Source organism: Phalacrocorax aristotelis, chromosome 3 (assembly GCF_949628215.1).
Source record: "Phalacrocorax aristotelis chromosome 3, bGulAri2.1, whole genome shotgun sequence".
NCBI classification, from domain to species: domain Eukaryota; kingdom Metazoa; phylum Chordata; class Aves; order Suliformes; family Phalacrocoracidae; genus Phalacrocorax; species Phalacrocorax aristotelis.
Window position 1 is genome coordinate 126,975,244 of NC_134278.1, and position 20,069 is coordinate 126,995,312.

The 20,069-nt window shown below is 44.0% G+C and overlaps 1 protein-coding gene across 3 annotated transcripts in view; it reads right to left on the reverse strand.

Annotated features, from left to right (window-relative positions):
* The window catches only part of ABCB10 (ATP binding cassette subfamily B member 10), a 28,488-nt gene extending 11,857 nt beyond the window's left edge, over positions 1–16,631 (reverse strand). Inside the window, exons 1-6 of one of the 3 annotated variants that reach the window (XM_075089511.1) lie at positions 15,872–16,631; positions 5,782–5,982; positions 5,239–5,441; positions 3,454–3,588; positions 1,906–2,052; positions 974–1,109 (exon numbers count right to left, since the gene is read on the reverse strand). In XM_075089511.1, coding sequence (XP_074945612.1) covers positions 974–1,109; positions 1,906–2,052; positions 3,454–3,588; positions 5,239–5,441; positions 5,782–5,982; positions 15,872–16,235 — 1,186 coding nt within the window. In that variant the 5' untranslated portion in view covers positions 16,236–16,631. Of the gene's footprint in view, positions 1–973; positions 1,110–1,905; positions 2,053–3,453; positions 3,589–5,238; positions 5,442–5,781; positions 5,983–6,962; positions 11,043–15,871 lie in introns of those variants that run through there. The other 2 variants (XM_075089512.1, XM_075089513.1) reach the window with 2 other exon arrangements.
* Positions 16,632–20,069: the final 3,438 nt, after the last annotated feature.

Sequence of the window (20,069 nt, forward strand, 5' to 3'; positions counted from 1 at the left end):
TAAGATGTTTTCAATCACAAACAAAAATTAATTCAATGACATTTTATCAGTGTTTCTAACCTTATTTTTTATTTATTTAACATTAATTTGTCCCACGTTTTCGAAGTGCCAGGTGTCTGTCTGTTGACCAAACTTGAATGATTTAAACAGAAAAGAAAGGGTTTTGGTAATTGGAATGGGTGCCACTGCAATTTTGATATCCAGGGAAGCAGGTTTTGTGAATTTTGCCCTCCAGCACATCTTTGCAGTTCCCACAACATCGGGCTTAGTCTTACACGAGTACAGATGAGCTGCATTGCCCTGCTGGTCTATCAGAAGTAACAGACTCGTTTTAAAGAGGAAGCCCTCCAATCAGCTGTCGAACTTCAAAGCACCTTATCTTCATTTTTGCCTGTGTGCAGTAGTGAAGACTGCTCTGTCAAAAAGATGAACAGTTTGTTTCTGGGCCAGTAGATTACAGAGTCTGAGCCTCAAGGAGGAGTCAGTCAGTAAGGAAAAACCAAAGGTTAGCACCAGAGTGTAGTATTCTGCTGGCACTTTGTTTACTTTTCCAGCTCAAGACACTCTATACTGAATTACAGCTAAATTCTACATGCCTTTCTAAATAGAGAATCTTTAACACAAATTCATATATTTTGTAAAAAACACAATACCAGTATTATTTCTTTACACAATGTACCAAGTATCTTAATTTAGACCCAAAGAAAATTGAAGTAATATGTATCGGGCACATACACACATTTTACAAATAACCTCTGTATTCCTTTGGGAAAGTGGAACGCTTATATTAACCTTAAGTTACGAATTCTTATTTTCATTAACTCTTTAGAAAAAAATTTATGTATGATTTCTTGGGAAGATCATTTGGAAGAGACTTTTTAAGAAAACTAGATCTTTTAAGAGCTCCTCCCTCCCACCTCTGTACTGACTGTAAAGCTTTTAAGTAAAGAGAATCTAATTTCTTATTCCATACCTCCAATGCTTATTCCAACCCAGAAAGCATACATTAGGAAAGATGAGAGTTCACCAACTGTCATGTAGGCACTGCCCATTAGTAATCCTCCTTTGTATAAGACTGAGAGGACAATTAAGTTTCCAGAAAGGCCAGTCTAAGGGAAAAGAAGAAGAGGAAAAGGCAGATTTTGTCACATATATCTTCAACTTCATCCCCTAAAATGTTGTTTCAGAATTTTCCTTCTAATAAAAGAATTACCATATTACGGGTACCTAGATTTAAAGGCCTGAGTTAAACGTGAACAAAACACAGTCTAAAGCAAACCAAGCCAACAGCTTGCCAGACATCCAGTGGTGCTGCACTGCACTATCCAAAACAGTGTTCAAAAAACAAGCAACTCTTTTTTTGGTGTTTTTTACCTCATTCCCCAAGATGGAAAGGAACACCAAACATTATTCTCAACCATCATTAAAGGAGAAGATTAGATAGTCTGCAGTTATATTGCAGTTTTAGAATATTATTAAGCAAACTGACTGCAAGCTGTTACGGAAAAATGCAATCCCACTCTCCCTCCCCCACCTGCGCACTCCCCAGCTTCCTTTGCATTGATGCTCATCTCATCAGGAAGCCAACCCTGTAAAATGCTAAGGGTGGGGGAAGGTTTCCACTGGTTTAGTTCCCTGAACAGGAGGTACGGGCTCAGATAAATAACACCAAGCTATGGGGTGTGGGGCAGAAAGAGAGACGCAAACTGGCTTTACCACACCACTGTATCTTGATGTGCAGTTTCACAGCAATTTAGACTGATTTAAGTTCCTTCCCACCATTTCATATAGGTTCAGTTTACACTCAAATCATTTATTTGCACATTTATAAGTATCCTCATGAATTTTAAAATAATTGACACTTGGCATAAAACGATTGGTTTAATTTCATCAAAATACACTTACTGCTCCAAAGAAGCCTGCCCGAGCTAGTGCCTCTTTTTTAGCCAGCTGTAGCACATAATCGACTTTATTTGTATACTTCTCCATTTCAGCCACTTCTTGCCCAAAAGCTCGAACTGTTCTTATGTTTCCAATACGCTCTTCAGCTAACTACATTAAAGCAAAGAACAGAACGAATACACACCGACACACAATTTGGGAAGTTAATATTACGGAACATTTGAAAGTTAAACCAATATCACTACACTAATCTCCAAATACATTCCTTTGGATACCACCGGAAAATTTCTCATGCCCTCCTTCCCTACCCCCCTATTTTTTTTTTCTGAAGTCTATTAAGTTAAAAGTAAATTGCATGCCCAGGCAGTTTAAAAAGAACTTCAAGATTGTCTTGACTTAAGTGTTAGCAGGGAAAGAAAAATATAAAAGTAGGGTTAAAAAAACCCCTTAATTTGGTGTGAACAACACACATAAGAAAACTACTATTCACAATAACTTGCACTAACAGCATGGGAAGGGGAAAAATAAAGAATATTCTATTCTACACTAAATCGTGCAAGAAAGCCAAAGTTATTTCCTGAAACAATTCCACTTATTTGATCAAAGCAATACTGGGGATTAATTTAGGTTGACTACTAATGTCCCATTTCAACTCAGTGTTTTATTTTAACTTCTAAACAGGAAAGAATTAATTCTAAAATTACCTCAATTGTAACCAATTTGACTAAGTTGTTAATAGACACTGTGACGGTCTTGCAAAAAACAAGGCTCCCTTTTGTGAGTGAAAATATGCTATAAAAATGTAATTCTCCTTCTTCCATCCCCCATTCAACCTGAAAATTTGAGTGGAACACTAAACTTGCTTGCTCATGTGAAGTCCCGCACCTGGTTTACAAAGGCAGGGGCTTCCCCTCAACGCAGGATGAGGGAGATAAACAGAAGAGGGCTAATCTTCCTTCTGCACAGCCAATTTGCAGAAGTCCTACAGAGGACATCCCAAGTTTACAACAGCTGACAACTGTGGCTATTTTAACTAGATCTTTCCTAATTATATTTCTATGCATTTTAATGATGTTTCCCCACCCTCAGCCAGTGAGAAAAAGGTCACTGTCACTACTATTTCTCTGACAGTGCTTTGCAATATTTCAGCGCAGTCAAACACAGGGAAGGCCCCTCTACAACAGCCTCTTTAGAAACAACAGCTTTCTCTACTTTTCTCCCAAATATCTGGGTATGTGCCAAGATGCCCAGAAAAGTTTAAAAAATGTCAACCCTCATAAGCATTAAAGAGCTGACAATAAGGTCAAACGTCAAGGATTCCTCCACATTGTAATTGTTATGAACAGCTCTTTACAAAGCACGGTTGGTTTTGAGATCTGTAAGTGTTACCAAAGTTTACCTTTCATACTGTTCAGGTGCAAAATTACAGGCTCAGCATGGCTTGGGGCAATGAACAGTACAATTATCTTCAGATCTGTACTTCAGAGATATCAACCTAAATACACTAGAGCAACTTTGAAGTTAACTAGAAAGCATCAGTTGAAAGATCACCTGTGTTGCTTCTGCAAGAGAATCTTGGGTCATTTTAGTAAGTTTTCGCAAGTATCTTCCGTAAATCACAGCCAGGACAGCCAAGGGTGGCACAACGCTCAGAACAAATGCAGCAAGGCTAGGTGACACAAAAAACTAGAAGAAAAAGGTACATGTCAGGGGTTAGCATTCAGTGGGTTATAACCCACTGGAATACTGAAGTGCAACTTCCTTCAGTAGAGCTTTCTAAAACTAGGAGGATTATAATTTAGTGCTGTCATGCTTTCATTTATCAAGTTTTATTTCCTTCAGGCAAAATATCCGTTCCTCCACAGCATATAGGGAATGTACCCCATGGTTAGAACAAAGGATTATAAGCAAATGGGTCTGGATTTCATTTCTAGCTTTCTCACTGGTTCGTGGTGTGAGTCTTAGCCAAGTATCTTAACCTGCCAGCGAACAGGCCTACCAGGAGGTCTCTTGGGGATGCCGAAAGACATAAGCTATTATATAGTTTCTGAAGTGCTTCCACAACTTTTAAGCAGATGGTGTAATACAGAAAGTTTAAGTAGAGAAATATTGTACACTACTTATCGGTAACCGAGGAACATATGGAGTTACCAGTGCTCCCTAGCACCCGCAAATGCTCAAAACCTGGAATAATGGATTTAATTTACTGTTGCAAAACCTTACCACTCGTAACAATCATCATCAATGTTCCTAAACAGGCTCTTTTCATAAGATTTATTGACATGAGATCTAACATGAATATTGAAAATAGAAAAATCTCCAGAAAAATTTAAAATTGACTTAATTGATAGGCTTTATAGTTATTTCATAATGATCTCTTCTTTCTGGGCAAGCTTTTATAGTCCACCTTTTAACACTGCATCATGGCAACATTTTTGAGCAGAATGCCGTATATAAAGTCATTCCAATTAATCTATGGTAAGATAAAACCTATTTGCTTAGATAAATACAGAAAGTCGTAATTGTTATCAGTGACAAAATATTAAAACCTTAAAGCTTCATAGTGGAAACGCTTAACAGTTTCTAAGAACATCAATCTTGGAAGCTTATTTTTAGGAAGAGACTTTTTGCTCTCTGTTTTTAACTCCACATAGACAGCAGAAATTACCACACTTTCATTTAAGATAACTGACACCAACATTTCTTTTCTCAGATAAGCGAAAAAAATTTAATGCCACAAAAAAACATCTAGAGAAGTCAGATTTTCATTTAAACCAACTGACCACCAAGAAATATTAACTGATGTACTGCACTGAAGCCTTCATTAACATGCTTCCTATCTAAATATATTCTTTACTGACAGACTAAAGCAGAAAAACTAACACTTGTAAAAAATTCTCAGGAGTAATTTGATATTCAGTGCTGCCTTTGCTCACCTAGGCCTTAACCAGAATCAACCAACTTCAATTACGTTTATATCAGGCCCTTCACACCCTATTTTACCTACAACCATGGGAGCATTATCACTGATTTTAATATCTTCAGTAAGAATAGAGTTAAGCTATTTCCTTACTATATTTTGCTTGAAAAATTCAGGCAGCAACAGCAGTGCATTTCAAGCCCTCACTCTCCATATTTTGGCTTTTGAGTAAACATCAAGCGTCTAAAGAAACATCACCTGTTGCAATGCACTACATGGATAACCAGTGAGATATGCTCGTTCCACCCAAGAACACGAAACACTTTCTGGACAGAATCATGTTCACGCGCTACCTAACAGAACCGAAACAAACTTGAAACTACAAGCAGTGATAAGCAGGGAAGAGACCACAGTACCATCATTCCAATCCCCACAGATGCCTGTGCTCCTGCCCTGAGCCCATCTGAAAGGTTTTCAGTCACTGAACGGCCCAAGAGGGCTGTATCTGAAGATAAGCGGTTTATCAGCTCTCCGGTTCTGGTCTTGTCAAAGAAAGCTGTTTCTTGCTTCAGAATAGAGGAAAACATGGTTGTTCTCAAACGTTTCACAATTCTTTGTCCTGTCAGAAACAGAAGTCAGTCAAACATGGCACACAAGACTACACAGACACTGACAATATAAAAATCACAGGACTGGGCAGCACTGAACAAGCCACGTTAGAGAGCTTTAACATACCAAAGGTAGTGAGCTTTAAGATGTCACATAACAGTAAATAAAAATGAACAATTATTCCAGCATATTTATCTTTTCATTATTAGTTTACCTTTGATCTGATAAAAAAAGCTACTGATTCCAACAGGATCTCTCAGCCAGTGCCAAGAATTTATTTCAGATCATTAGATATCCTGAGCCTGTGAAAAAAGATGAATCTCAGTAGCACTTCTTGCTTCTGTTTTTACCTGCGGTCTGCATGAGGTAGACACGAGTAGCGTTAGCAGCAGCACCACATAAGAAAATTCCACTCAGCAAGGCACACAGGCTGGTCAGGCTGTCAGTGAAGTCTTCACTGGGATTTGTATAAATAATGTCAATAACTTTACCCAGAAAGAAAGGGGCTGACATGGTAATGACACTGGAAACTGTCAGAAAGCCAACAGCAGCTGCAAATCAACAAGAGAAAGGAAAAGAAAATTATTCTGATTTTGCAAGATCATTAACAGGACATACAAAATAATTTTTCACTTGAAATTTCTACTAAGCTTGCAAGTGTCAGCATTAAGTAATCAGCGTTCTTTTAGGCCCAGTTCTGAACAGGACATTTTAAGTCATGGCATAAATTAACTTAGGCAAGGCACATTTTAAGATCCTGAAAGCCTCTGGATTCAATCACAGTCCTGAAATTGCTTCTCTTCTCTAAGCCTCTACACCACCACCTGACGAAGGTAACTCTTCACAGACGTCCTGTGTCTTCTCTCCTTAGAGAGCATTCAGTTAGCAAGTCTTCCATATCTCTCACATAATCCTTCACTCCTGTTTGGTTTGTTTTTTATTATTCATGCTTGCTACCATAATAAAGCTTCCAACTGCCTATTTCTGAGAAAGCAGTGGACTGGAGTAAAGGTCTGATCTGAGAACTGTCTAAACCACGCAATTTTATTTGGAAAAAAACCCAAAACAAAGAAATTTGATTTACTCGACTGGTAAAATTTATATACTTCTGTTTTGTTTTACTCTTTGCTATTGCTGGTCTAAAAGAAAAATAGCATAAATTTGAATAGAAGTATGTTTGCTGATGGGCAGATCTCTTCAATTCCAATTGCAAGATCACCCATGGAACAACATGTGTAACTGTTTGAAGCTGTATCAGAGAGTAAGAAAAATCGCACTGGACCAAGACTTAGCCTTTTGAACTTTAATCTGCAAAGAAATTTCTTGAGCCAAGAACACAGTTTGATTCTGAAAAGGCAAGCCAAGCTTGGAAGGCTGAGAACTACCTCAGTTAACTGAAAACTGAACAAACTTGATATGAAAACCACTGAACCACAACAAACAATACCATTTATATAGCATGATTTTCCAACAGCCAACCCCATGCTTCAAGCAACCATTCATAGGATGGCTCAAAACTACCAACAGGTACCTTTGAAGGTAAAAAGACACTGTACTGGAAATCCTGAAGTTGCCTGAGGTTTAGTTCCAATTCTTCTGAGCTTCTTGTATTGCTTCTATGATGAAGGCAGCAGAGAGCCTCCCAGCAGCACACTGCTGTAAGCAATATTTCTAACGTGTCACAGATGGTTTGATGCCTCTTACCACCTCCACACACGTGAAAGGCTTTGTTTCAGTTTGTACTTGAAGTGTAAATACAGCTGTGCATTTATGATGAAGAATTCAAGGGACAAAAAATGCATACCTGCCACCACCTGAAGCAAACACTTCTCTGCACCTTCGCTGCAGTGCCCCAGAGCAGTCCTGGGAGAGCTCCCCACACTGCCCAAACAAGCTTTATCCTTGCCATTGTGTCCAACATGCTGCCTGCAGTTCTTATTCAAGATTTGTTTGTGATTTTTCCATTGGGTTACGCTCAGGCCAGCAAGCATGTTGAAGATAAAGGATTCAGATCTTTAACTTGAGGCTATGGAAACTATAAGAAGCCAAGAGCAGAAAGGCAAAGACTTCCTGCTGCAAACTTAGGTGATCCGTGCCATAGGCACATCTCAGGAACATGTTATTTATTAGCCAAAACTTCCTTAGAATGAGTGACCTTATTAACAGGTCGTCTGCATTGGTGCATTCAAGCTGTGAAGCAGCAGGAAAAATCCAACAAAAGCCAGGTCATCTCCTGTCAGGAAGAGCTAGTTTATAAGGCAGCTGGAGAGGGTCAAAAGCATTGCTTATGAGCACAGTGCTGCAAGGCAGCTCAGCCTCCACCAGTCCAGACGACTTCTCAGTTACAGATGGAACTGGACAACGGCGTATACAAATACTCATTGAAGGAAGAGGACTGTACATCTAAAAATCCCATATGTCTCTGCATAGTGGTACAGCCTTCCTGGCTTGGATTTACCTTCAGCTCTTTTTCATTCAAACTAGCACAGGTTTCACTGTAATTACTTCCAACAGCCTTAACTGAACTAAAAGCAAATACTAGCATATAAAGCAAACAGAAGACTACAAAACTACTTAAGCATTACACAAAGTTTCAATAATATATCCGAACAATGCAGTCCTGAAGTTGAAAGCTTATATAATCCAAATGTCAGTTTTAGTTTTCCCCTTAAGCAATATACCTGCCTATATTAATTTAATCACAAATCACATGCAAAATAGTGTTCCCTAATTGAAACTCTCACTTTGATTATTCCAGCAGAACAAGTAGAAGATAGCACAGATGTCAAGCTGTTGCTCTTTTTTTGTTGGTTTGTTTTAAACTGTTGACTAATTGAAGAAACAGGAATCAGCAAACACTCATTCTATCTCCCCATTCAAAGAAGAGCTGTCACTGTGATAACTGGCTAAAGGGAGGAGTACGAGGTGTTCAGCAACCAGATATGAAGACACTTCAGTGACACTGAAGGTTGTTACTGACGGAAAAAGGACAGAGTAAACTTTATAGTATCAGTTTCATGTAGCTTACTCTGTTACCCAGAAAATTACGTCAAACAAAAGAGCGTATTTCGTAAGCTTTATTTTTTTGAGTAAATCTGTTTTGTAGGCTACGAGATGAAAATAAAGAAAATGAGAGGTAGATCAATGGAACTTTTATAAAGCCAGGGCTACATCAAAGTGGCAACAGAAGCAAAGACAAGGCAGCTAGCTCCAGCAGCAGCTGAGCAGTCCTCTTGGAAATTTTAGGCAAACATTTTGCTTGTCTTCTTGAACAGATATCCAGATTGCTGCACAGACAAAGCGATGCCTTTATCACTATTGACATCAACGTGCTTTCTGTCAGGGCTAATGTGGGCTTGCTTCTTGACAGCAGATCTGCAACTTCAATTCACTGTAGATTCATTCGGGGACAAGAAATTGGCCACTAACTGATAAACCAGGACATTTACGAGCAATAACTAGGCAGAGCTATCAGAAACCTCTCTTCAGAAAAAGGACTAAGTGACCCCAAAGAGTCATAAACCAATTTTCTACATGCAAGAACACCAAGAGAGCGAATGTTTCCAGTTTTGCTGGTCCTTACCAGAGCATCCTTCTCACCCTGTGCAGTATGTGAAAAATTACAAAGCCAAAAAGCTGCTTGCAAGCCTGTTGGGGGAAGGGCTATTTTAAACACAAATACATAAAGACTTGACCTCAGATGAATTAAGATCATTCAAGCCAATCAGGGATGATGGACAGAAAAATGAGGTAATGGCGATGTTTGGCAGTACACGGTAACACAGCAACAGTACCTCCTTTTTATTGTTCAGTAAGGTTATGAATGTTACCTCCCAGAGCCTTTTAAGTATTTCACTGGTTTCATTTGAAGACCAGGGCTGGCAGGTCAGAAAGCAAGCTCTGGATCTGTGAGAAGTACCCTTCTACCAGTAACCAAGAATGTCTGTCCTTTACCAGTTACTTGTTCAGTTTTATTCTAATACACAGTGAGTTTTTTAGCTTAGCGCTGAATTTCCACAAGGGCATTTGGAATGATGAATAAAGTCTACTGTACTCTATGATGCACATGCATGGGGATTGGGCTCTTCAGTTGTTATTTTATGGTAGAAAGATGCACTGATAAATTTTCTATTTGTTGGTTAGGTAAAGTCCATTTCCATTTGATGAATGCTGGCCAACAAGGAATTTGTTTTGGACTGGTATCAACCCTGCAGAGGATCAGTTCTGCAAATATTTATTTCAAGACAGAATCTTCCTCCAGAGTACACTGTAAGCACATTCTGTATAGTTCTAGGTTAGGTATTAGTGGTGTGATTTCCTTTCTGCGTTAAAGTAAATTCACACAGGATATCTGGACTGCACCTGTTATATGCAAGAAGAACACTTAGATTCATCTTCCCTACGTTACTAAGAACAATTGTAATACTGTGCTCAGGAAAAAAAAAAAATACAGTGTGTATCCGACAGCACCATTGTATACTGCAGCCCCAGCGCCTTGCTGAAAGCTGCTAGTTTTTGTAGGTTGAGTTTTCAGTTAATATTGACAATATTAACTGAATCTTGCAAGTTGCTATTTCCGGTGATGATCACAGTTTTTAGAAAATGTTTACAGGAGCATTCTATAGACAGTTTGATGTGGTTATTGAATCTGTGGTGTTTTTTCTTTTGTTATTTTTTTTAAGCATGAAAGAGCAGTTCAGGTTTCCAAATGGCAATGACTATTTTAATTAGTACAACAACAATACAGTTGCACAGCTTACTGAAAGCATCTTCAAGATAGCTCATGGAAAGGTTGGCACACTGTGGGTCTGACTGACCAAGATCACACAACAGTTTGGAGAAACCACCACTTGCAAAAAACTGCTGTGGGGCAGAATTAAACTAGAGACAGGCAAGAGATACTATCTCAAGAACAAGATGGGTGTCCAGAGTTTGGAGGGCACAGCAAGATACCAGCACAGGAGTGAGCCCCAGAGTATCGGCTGGTGGCATCTCTCGCGCTTAGGACATTTACACGATGCAAGTTAAGGAGGAAGTCTATGACATTGAAGAAAGCCTGCTCTTTGAGTCATGAGGTGTTCAGGATTGACACAAATCACCCTCAGTAGCTCCTCAGTGAGGCTCCTATGATCAAGCAGGACTGACCTGCCAGGAGCCCTTTGCTATGGAGCAAACAGAACATCGAGGAGCCCTTGCAGAGTACGCTATAGAAGGTTCATCAGAAGAGCTTTCAGAGAAGATATTTAATGGGAGAAATGTCCCTCCAGGCAGAGGAGAACTCGGTGATTTGAGGAAGCCCAAGAAAGGGAAGAGTAAGTCAGATTGCCACTTTGCACAGGAGAGAAGGAAGAAGAGGTAGCACAGCACACAGCCTGATGGAAGGCCTATGCAGAGCTGTGCAAAACCTTGGCTTGAAAGCAAAGGTGGAGGCTTGCCTCTGACTGTAAGCAAGTATCTTCACTTTCTCTTAAGATGGTATCTCTACTTTAGAGTTTATTATCAATACAAACAGGACCACAAGCTAGCCTTTTTAAGACACCCAAAACCAAGAGAGAGTACAATTATTTTTACCGTGTGTTTAGAATTAAAGTATTTAATTTGTTCACATTTATCTTGTGTAGAAGACAGTCTGTATGTCAGACCAATCTAGCTACTCTTCCATCTTCAAAGTTTACACAAACAGTGCAGCAAAAACATTCCCCGGAGAGATTAAGCTGTAAGCGCCTAACTGATCACAGTGGTCAGCAGCTACTGTTTCTGCAACCCAAATAGCTTCATTAACAGTTCACCAACGATTTGAAATAAGGAACTGTCACCAACTAGCCACAGAAAAGCAAACTTCTTGTGATAAAGCTACAAGGCTGCTTCAACCTTTTGTAAGCTTCACACCAAACACCAACAGAATCAGAAGAAAAACTAGGGGAGAAACACAAAAAACCCCACGTAGCCTATTTGATTTCTACAGAAGACACACTGCACATGAGAAAACAATCAGTAAGTCACCCCTGTATATGCCATACATACAGGAATTACGATTTTAAGACCACAAGAATTGCCTTCAGAAAATTCAAGTTAAGCGTAGTTGTTGAGTTGCTTTTAGATGAGAAGAACCACTTTACAGTAACTAAATATGGTAACAAAAAATAGTGGCCTCAAGCCTGTGGACTTGAGAAGTGAACCCAAATTTTGGCCAGGAATGTCCCAGCTATGGGGTAACAGCACAGAAACAGCAAGATTTACAAGACTGGGGTTCAAACCCTGCTCTAAAGAGAAGGGTATTCTAGTGCTCCCACTGGCTTCCTTCCCATGATGCGCATTACAGAATTAATTTGACTCACTGTCAAGGTTTGAATGGGTGTATGAAAACTCATTTTTCAGAGAGATGCCACTCGTCTGACTTTTAATTACTTTTTAAATGGAAGGAAGAAAAGCATATCCTTAACACCACACGGATTGCCTGCTGATGTTCAAACTCATGCTGCAAAGCTTGGAAGAGCAAAAGTTTCAAAATTAAACCGTTTAAATTGGTACTACAAACCAAACACACATTATCTGCCCAATTGAATTTCCTAAAATAACTGAAGTTTTCAAAGATACTCCTACTCAAGTACTTAGCATAAGAAATGGCAGCTTGTACAAGTAGAAATAACCGAAAGCATGACTTTCTAGTAGCAATACTCACAGCTGATGTGTTCTACATTTCTATCTGCATCTTGTACAAAAACAAAATGAAAAAAATAATCAAGTTGCTCACTACCTCAGTCATCCCCAAAGGAATTATTAAAACAGTTTCTGACCGATATTACAAAAAATACACCTAAAAATTCAGGTAGTCTTAGGTATAACTTTTTTTTAATTGCCTTTCTTCAAGAATTGTTTTTATAGGGATTTATTCCCTATTAGAAACCGCAAAAGGTAAATCTACAGCAACGCAGGATTGCTCATTCAAGTATGAGAAAGTGCATCACCTGCTGTAACTTCAAAGTACAGAAGAAATCAGATAATAAATAACAATATCAGTGCTCTTCTGATTCCATGGCAAATTCCAACTTATAAGAAAACAGCTATTACAAATTATGCCCAAAATTCTGAAATAAAACTTATGAAATAACATTTATTGCACATCTCTAGAGAAGACCTACATACAGAACAAACCTTTTCACTTTGACTCAGTGCACAGCAAGGGTTATACAGGGAAAGGGCACACTTTGCTATTGGATTAAAAATGTCAGAGTTCCTTGTGCTTACTTTACAATTTAACAGAACCATTGTTTCCTTCGAGTGTGGTCTGGATAAAGTGCAACAGACCGTTTCTCACAGTGAGAAACAAGGAGGCAGGAGGAAATAAAAGGGATCATTTTGAAAAGGCATTTTTGTGGCCTCGCACACACAGCAGGATTCAATGTTTTCAACAATGGCCCTGTCTTCTTCCCTAGGAATTGAATTTAACTGAAGACACAGGTTTACCTAATCTGACTACACAGGACAAGCCAAAAAATTCCTAAAATTACTTCCTTCCTTTGTTAAATCTGGGAGGTATTACAGATTTTACAAAGTCCTAATTTCACTACACAAAACTGTGGCCACTTACCGAGTGAATTCCCATCATGGTATTTAGCCATCTTTTTACCATTTTTAGTAATAACAACAAAATTTAACACACATGTCCTCTTTAAAATATATTCACAGCTCTACCAAGCTCTAGAAATAACTGAAGATGAAACATGGAACATATTACACCATATTACACTGATCCTTCTTTTTTTCCCCCACAACATGATATTTGGTACATTTATTTTCATTCCAAAGAGCCTCCGGAGGGTCAGAACCTCCTTCTGCGAGGAGGGCATTGCAAGAGGTGCTGCATACCAGCACACTAGAACCCCTGGCCAGAGCACACCGCTTCTGTCTGAGCCAGCAGATGGTGAAGACGCCCTGCATAAAACAAGATGTGACCATCTCTTTTGGTGCCAGTCACAACCAGAGCAGGTCACCTTCACCTCTATACCTGCACCTGCTCAGCTGACACCACTTCCCCACCGCACCAAGACGGGTGATCCTAGTCTCGCTCAACTTCCTCAGAAACCATCATCCTCTGCTCCCCAGGCCTCCACTGTCATCACCGCATCTACTTCATCTTCTGTGACCGTGAGTTTCAATGCACAGCCGCAACGAGCAGAGTGTCATGACCCGTGCCACATGGACTCGCAGAAGAGGTATATATATATCACTTCACTCCACAGTGGTAACGCTATACACCTATGCTACCAACTACTGGCTATGTGAAATGCAAAAGATCTGGATGAGCTCGACTTTCTTGCAAAACAAATCTGCACATGTAAAGCCTCTGAAGAGATCCCACAGCATTTGCTTACCATTTATATGGACTTAAAGAGGAAATTAAATGTTTACCCTAGGTTCATTGTTTCACACCATGAAACCATTGACCTTCCTCTTTCTTTGAATGCAGGAAAAACAGATACTGAGTTTTTAAGGATTAGTTTCTCAGTACAAAGATGCAACAAGAACAAAACACAATATATTTTAAAATATATCAGATACAATGGGCAGATGCCATTTCCCTACAACCACCTACAAGGCATTTACCCATATTTATAATTCCTGGGCTCTATAATGACCCAGAGTATTTTCCTTGTTATTTTTTCCATCCTCCCACTTAATAACAACAAAAGCATTCCCTTAAGTAGGGTGTCAATAAAGATTTACATAATTTACTCCTCTCCCAGAACCAAGACCAACAGAACATTGAAAAGCAGTTATTACATTTGTGTGTGTTTTTCCATCCTCCTGATTTGATATTATCATGCTGTTGTTTTGTGGGATTTTTTTGAACTTTAATTCAGGCCATTTTGTTATTTCAAAAGATAAAACTGCATGTGGCTGGTTTTTGGTAACTGTCATCGCTGATTTACTTAAATAAAACCATCAGCAGACTGCACAGATTACAGATGCTTAGCCCTGTTTTAAAACACAATTACAAACAAGTATACTGTATCCGGTCTGTGATAAACAAGCTGACAGCAAGCACCCAGTAAAGGGAACTAAATTAAGTCCTCCCAAAAGCTATCCTTAAAATAACTCATTTACGTAATTGTTTCAATTTCAATGGGAAAACCAAAGAACTTTGTTGTAAAATCAGGAGGTAATCTATCTGACCAGATACTCACTTCTTCAGCAAAATCTGAATAGACTGAACGTTACTGGCAAGGGGCTTTTTACTTTTTAGTCCCTAAGCCAATGAAGAAAAACAATCCTGAGCAAGGCTGACACCTTATTGAACATAGCACTTTTTTCCCCTCTCCATCCAGCCCTGCCCCATCAATTTTCCCCTGCTTTTATTCTGCACAACCAAGACAGTGGCATTAGCAGCATAAAACAGCTGTTCACAGCATAGAAATTCTTCTAATTTCTTAGAAAATATCATTTGGACCCAAATTATTTTGGCTACATAATGCCAACATGTAGTGAAGCTCCGTAACTATCGACTGTGAATACAAAGTATTTCATATTTCTCAAAGCCACCTCTTTATGTAAGCCTAACAACCCCACCTCTCCTCTCTCAAACACCATTTACCCATTCCATGGGAACTACCCAAGTTTTAGCGAAGGCCTACAAGCCTCACACGGCCAAGACAGCACGCATGCTGTCCACCAATAAAGGTGGTTTTAAATAAAGCAAACCACAGAATAATAATTTGACATTGTTTTCTTACTACCAACTATTATCCTATTATCTCTATGAGAAGCAACGTCAAGAAAAGTTTTGTTTCTACTCTTTGTAGATAGCATCACTCTGTTAAGGGTGCAATTTATACAACCGTGGTGTTTGACTTCACCATATAGACACTAAAAATAAATGAATAAATTGTCTTCTGAACAACTTACAGTAGTTCTAGGCAAGAAAGTCTTGGGAGATGGACCTTCAATTTGTCTAATGCATTTTTTAAAAAAAAAAACCTTAGTACTCCTCTTTTCTACTTCATTCCACATAGGGCCAGGCCCGTGTTTATTGCAGGCTGCTTGTGAACCCAGCAGTGAACATTCAGAGAGGGGCATTAACCAACACTACCAGCAAAACGGAGAGTTTTGTAACTTCTAAAACTCTTGCCTTCCCTTCAAAACAGCACATGAAAAGCTGGCGAGGGGTGGTGGGGGGAAGGGGGGGCGACGAGAGAATGGATGGTTTTAGCTTTTTACACGTATCAAACGCTCGCTTAGCGATTTCACGCCGTGCTCCGATGCCACCAGAAGCGCCGGCTGGGGAGGGCAGGACGACCTTCTCCTGCAGCCAGGCGGCGGGCAGGGCCCCCGCCCAGGCCGCGCACCCCCGGCCCCGGGGCCCCGCCGGGCAGGCCGCCCCGCCGCCCCCTCCCCGCTCGGACCGAGCCCCAGGGCGGCCCCCGGCGCGGCGGCCGGTACCTGTCAGTCTCCAGCGCTCGGGGTGCGCCAAGGCCAGCAGCCTCCGAGCCTCGAAGCGCGGCGGGGCGCCGGCAGCCCCCCGGGCCGGCGGGGCCGGCGGCTCGGCGCCCGCGGCGGCGCTCCTCAGGGAGCGCGGGGCGCTGCCCACCGCCGCCGCGGGCGGCAGGAGGAGGCGGCGGCGGCGGCAGCACGGCCCGCCCGGCGGCGGCAGCAGCGGCTGGGGGGACGTCCCGCACCTGCTGGCCGGGCGCGGCGGGGCACGGAGTGCGGCGGCCCCGCCGGCGGCCCGAGCCCAGGGCGGGGGCGGCGCCGCCCGCCGCAGCAGCGGCAGCAGCCAGGGCAGGCGCGGCGCGTAGCCCGCCATGCGGCCGGCGCGGCGGAGCCCAGGCGGCGGCGGCGCTGCTGGTGCTGCTGCAGCCGGTCCCCGCCGCGCGGGTCTGCGGCAGGAGGAGGCGCCTCCGAGCCGCCGCCGCCGCCCATGGGCCGGCAGCCGGGGACCCGCGACGCCCCGGGCCCCTGCCGGCCTGCACCGCGCTGATAAGGCCGCGGCTGTCGGTCTCCTCCCGGTCACCGGGCTGCGCCTCGGCCCCCAGCCAGCGCCCTCTGCCGCCGCCCGCCTCGGCGATGGGGCCGGGGACCGCCGAAATGGCGCCCGAGTCTGCAGCGCCCGGCGGCGGCAGGGTCCCCCCGGGAGGGAGCCGAGGGCGGAACTCTGCCCCGGGAGGGGGGTTGCCCTCTTCCCGCGTTGTTCTTCCCAGGCCTGTGCGGGTCGTGCCGGGGAGGCCGTCCCAGGCTGGCCTCGGTGGCCTGTGCCCGCAGCACGTCCTGCCTCTGCCCACGAGTCTGGCCTCGGTCTGCCCAGGAGCAAACCTCCAGCCCGAGGGGAGCTCCAGCCTTTCCACCTCCCTGACCCCCTGCTCAGGCTGGCAGCTTCGGGATCTGTGTGAGCAGGCCTTACGTGCCCGTGCTTGGGCTGCAGGCTACGGGATCTGTATGAACAGCCCTTCGCTGTTACTATTTTCTTCACTTATTACTGCTCAGGGTACAAGCCATTTTCCAGAGAATCTGCTGTCCCTAACCCCGACGTGAGAAAAGGAAGCCGAGTCACCGGCAATGCAGCTTTCCTGAGGCTGGGCAGTAGTGGAAGCCAGACCCCGGTGTCCTGTCTTCACCGCTGGGAAAACTTACACTTTATTTTTAAAATTGTGAGTCAAGCTTCTTTGTGAATTAGTTAACGTCAGCTTGTGAGATATGGTTTGCAAGAGCACTGAGCAGCCGCGCTTTAAAGTCTGCAAATGAGTAAAATTATATTAGAAGATCAGGAGAAGATGTGAATACGGTCTTTTGTTACCACAAATGATATAACCAAATGCCCAGTATTTAGGGAAATGGAGGGGTTAGCACACCCAGGGAGCATGCTGAAGGATGGAGCTTCATCCTGGGAAAACCACTACCTTGCCAAAGCTGTTTCCCTTGATATTTGAGTAAATTAACATAAACCTTCCTCACAGCCCTCAGGCAACAGCTGAAACGTTTTGAGACCCGTGCCACAACTTTGCTTTTCCTCCTTTCTCACACCGGGCCTCCCTGCCCTTCACAAGGCCATCCTTCCAGGCTGCCAGGAGCAGCCACGTATCGAAGCGAAATCCCATCACCGCCGAGGCACCTCACGGAACCCAAGGGAGCAAAGCCCCACAGAGCCGCCGCGCACCAAGGCCAGCTTTCGAGGTGCGGGGTGACCGGTGTCAGGCAGGTGCCTGCCAGCGGTGCTTGGGCCAGCGCTGGCTCCGCTCCAGGCCTCCGGGCGCGACGCCCGTGTGGGAGCTCACCCCTTCGCGCCCCACGGGCGACCACGGAAAGGCCTCACCAGCGCCCAACGCCTCGCTTTTAATGAAGGCTTGGCCCACCGTCCCCGTCAGGTCCGGCCCGCCCGCCTTCCCCTCAGCGCTCCGCGCCGCGGCGGCCCGCCAGGGGGCAGGAGGCCGCTCGCCGCCCGCGCCAGCCGGAGCCTGAGGCGGTTTTTCGCGCCGCTTCCCCCCGCAGAACACGTAGAGGACCTTTCTGGCGCTCCCCACTTCCCCGAGCCGCCACCAATCGATCCCTCGGGGCGAGGAGCGACATTGGCGGGACGGGGCGGAGCTGCTCCGGGCCCCAGCCGAGCCGCGCTCAGCCGGGCCGAGCTCAGCGGGCCGCTCCGCCCTGTGCTGACCCAACGCGGCGGTAGGGGAAGAGACCTCGGCCTCGCCCTGCGCGGAGCCGCCCCGTGAAGGGGCGGGCGGCGGGGTCGGAATCTTGGCCTGAACTCACTTCCCCCCATCTCCCGTTTTAGGGCGGTTTCAGCGTTTCTAGTTAGTTCGCTCCCCGTTTGAAAAGGCAGCGCGGCGTGTTGCCGCCTCCCGCGGGTGAAGAGAGGCCGGGTCATGCCTTTACGCGGCCTTGGCCCGACCAAACCCGCGTTTCCTGGACAAAGGGGCTTTCTGGAGCAAAGCTACCTGAGATAGTCTGTGAAAGGGGGAAAGACCCAATAAAATAAGATTTTTTTAGTAGGAGGGATGGTTGGTTGAGCCTGTTGTGGCCCGTGAGGAGCTGCACGCTGTTGGGGGCCATGTCGTGTGGCTGTGGGGACAGGCGATGTCCCCCACACCTGCCCCAGGCTGGCCACCCCATGCCCTCGGGGGCTGGGGATTAGACCGGGCCTGGGATGCGCTACAGAGAGCAAACCTCTGGCCTGGGTGCAATACTGAGGGCCAGAGCTCTTGCCGAATCTGTCACAGCTTGGGCCCCTTTCCCCTGCAGGGTGCTGGAAGGGGCAGAGGGGAAACCCAGTGAATGCAGGGGAGGACACAGGTGAAGGAGGCAGGTGCAAGCCCTGTGAGAAGGACACACTCAGGGGAGTTTGCAGAGATGGGAGTCCATGTCTTCCCAAAAAGCTTCAGGTGCTGCGGGCTGTCCTGCCCAGGCTGTGCTGTCCCCAGGTTATCTGTGGGGAGTATGAAAGCAGGGGGTGGTACAATGTTGTAGATTAAACTGTAAATGCTCTATTTGTATTTCATTATTGCATGATACTGAAATAGTTTTGTAGCCTGTTCTGCATCTGCATGGAGAAACAAGCGGGTGCTGCAGGACAAAAGCCTTTGCATCGGGTGAAGCAAGCAGTACAAAAGCAACGCAGAGCATTGAAATCCCACAATACATGTCCTTTTGCAGTGCCATCTGAAGGCAAATGAAACACCTCAATCGTGAAATTAAACATGATTGAAGCATGCTGTTCCCACTGCCAGGTGCACAGTGCACCCAAGCCGGAGGAGCGCATGCAGCTTGAGCAGCGAGGCATGCAGGGTGGGGCTCTGGCATCCCTGCGTGTAGATGCCACCGAGATGCACGAGGTGACCTCTTGATAAAATTTTGCAGGTAAGAAGCACCACATGCTTGCAATAAAACAATCCACACAGATGCAAACAGTGCTTCAAAGACAGGTTCTCTGCATTTGTGTGTTTCCTGTGCTGGCTGCAGGATGAGGGCTGTTGGAGAACACAGGATGTTTTCTGTTGAGAGACTTTGGACAAGTAATAAATAATTATGGATAAGTAATAAAAAAAAAAAAAAGGAAAAGAGAAAGCTAAGAACCCCCTACCTCCTCCAGGACAAGGAGACCTGACTGGCAAAGGTGACGGGAAGTTTAGATGCAGCAGAGTTTTACTTTCCACTTTGTTACAGGCTTTGCTTCTGGGGAAAAAAAATAGTGTAAAAAACCACAACAACCCCCAAATTCACAGATGGTTATACAGTCATCCTGAGTGGTCATGAAATATTTGCACTAGTGGAATGGAGTTGCCAGAAGGGAAGAGAGCGCCTAAAATCCTGGCTATTCTTTTCCAGTTTGTTTACCACATGCAGATTGCTCTGCTATTGCCTTGAGCAAAAATGGCAAAGGCAACAGCAGTCCAGCGCATAAGTCTTCAGCTAAGCTGCTCACCAATACAAAAAAATGAGCAAAAGCTGTGCAAGCATGCCTTCTTTCAGCTCCAACAATGGGCTGAAGTTGTGATGTGTTAACCTAAACTACTACAAAGTCACATGTGCGTACACAACTCCAGACTTCAGGATGCCTGAGCTAACGGTTCAGGCTTGGCTGCTTTCTCGTGTTGAACTCCATGCAGCTCCAGAAGGATCTGTGCTAGTTCTAAATGGCAAGTTG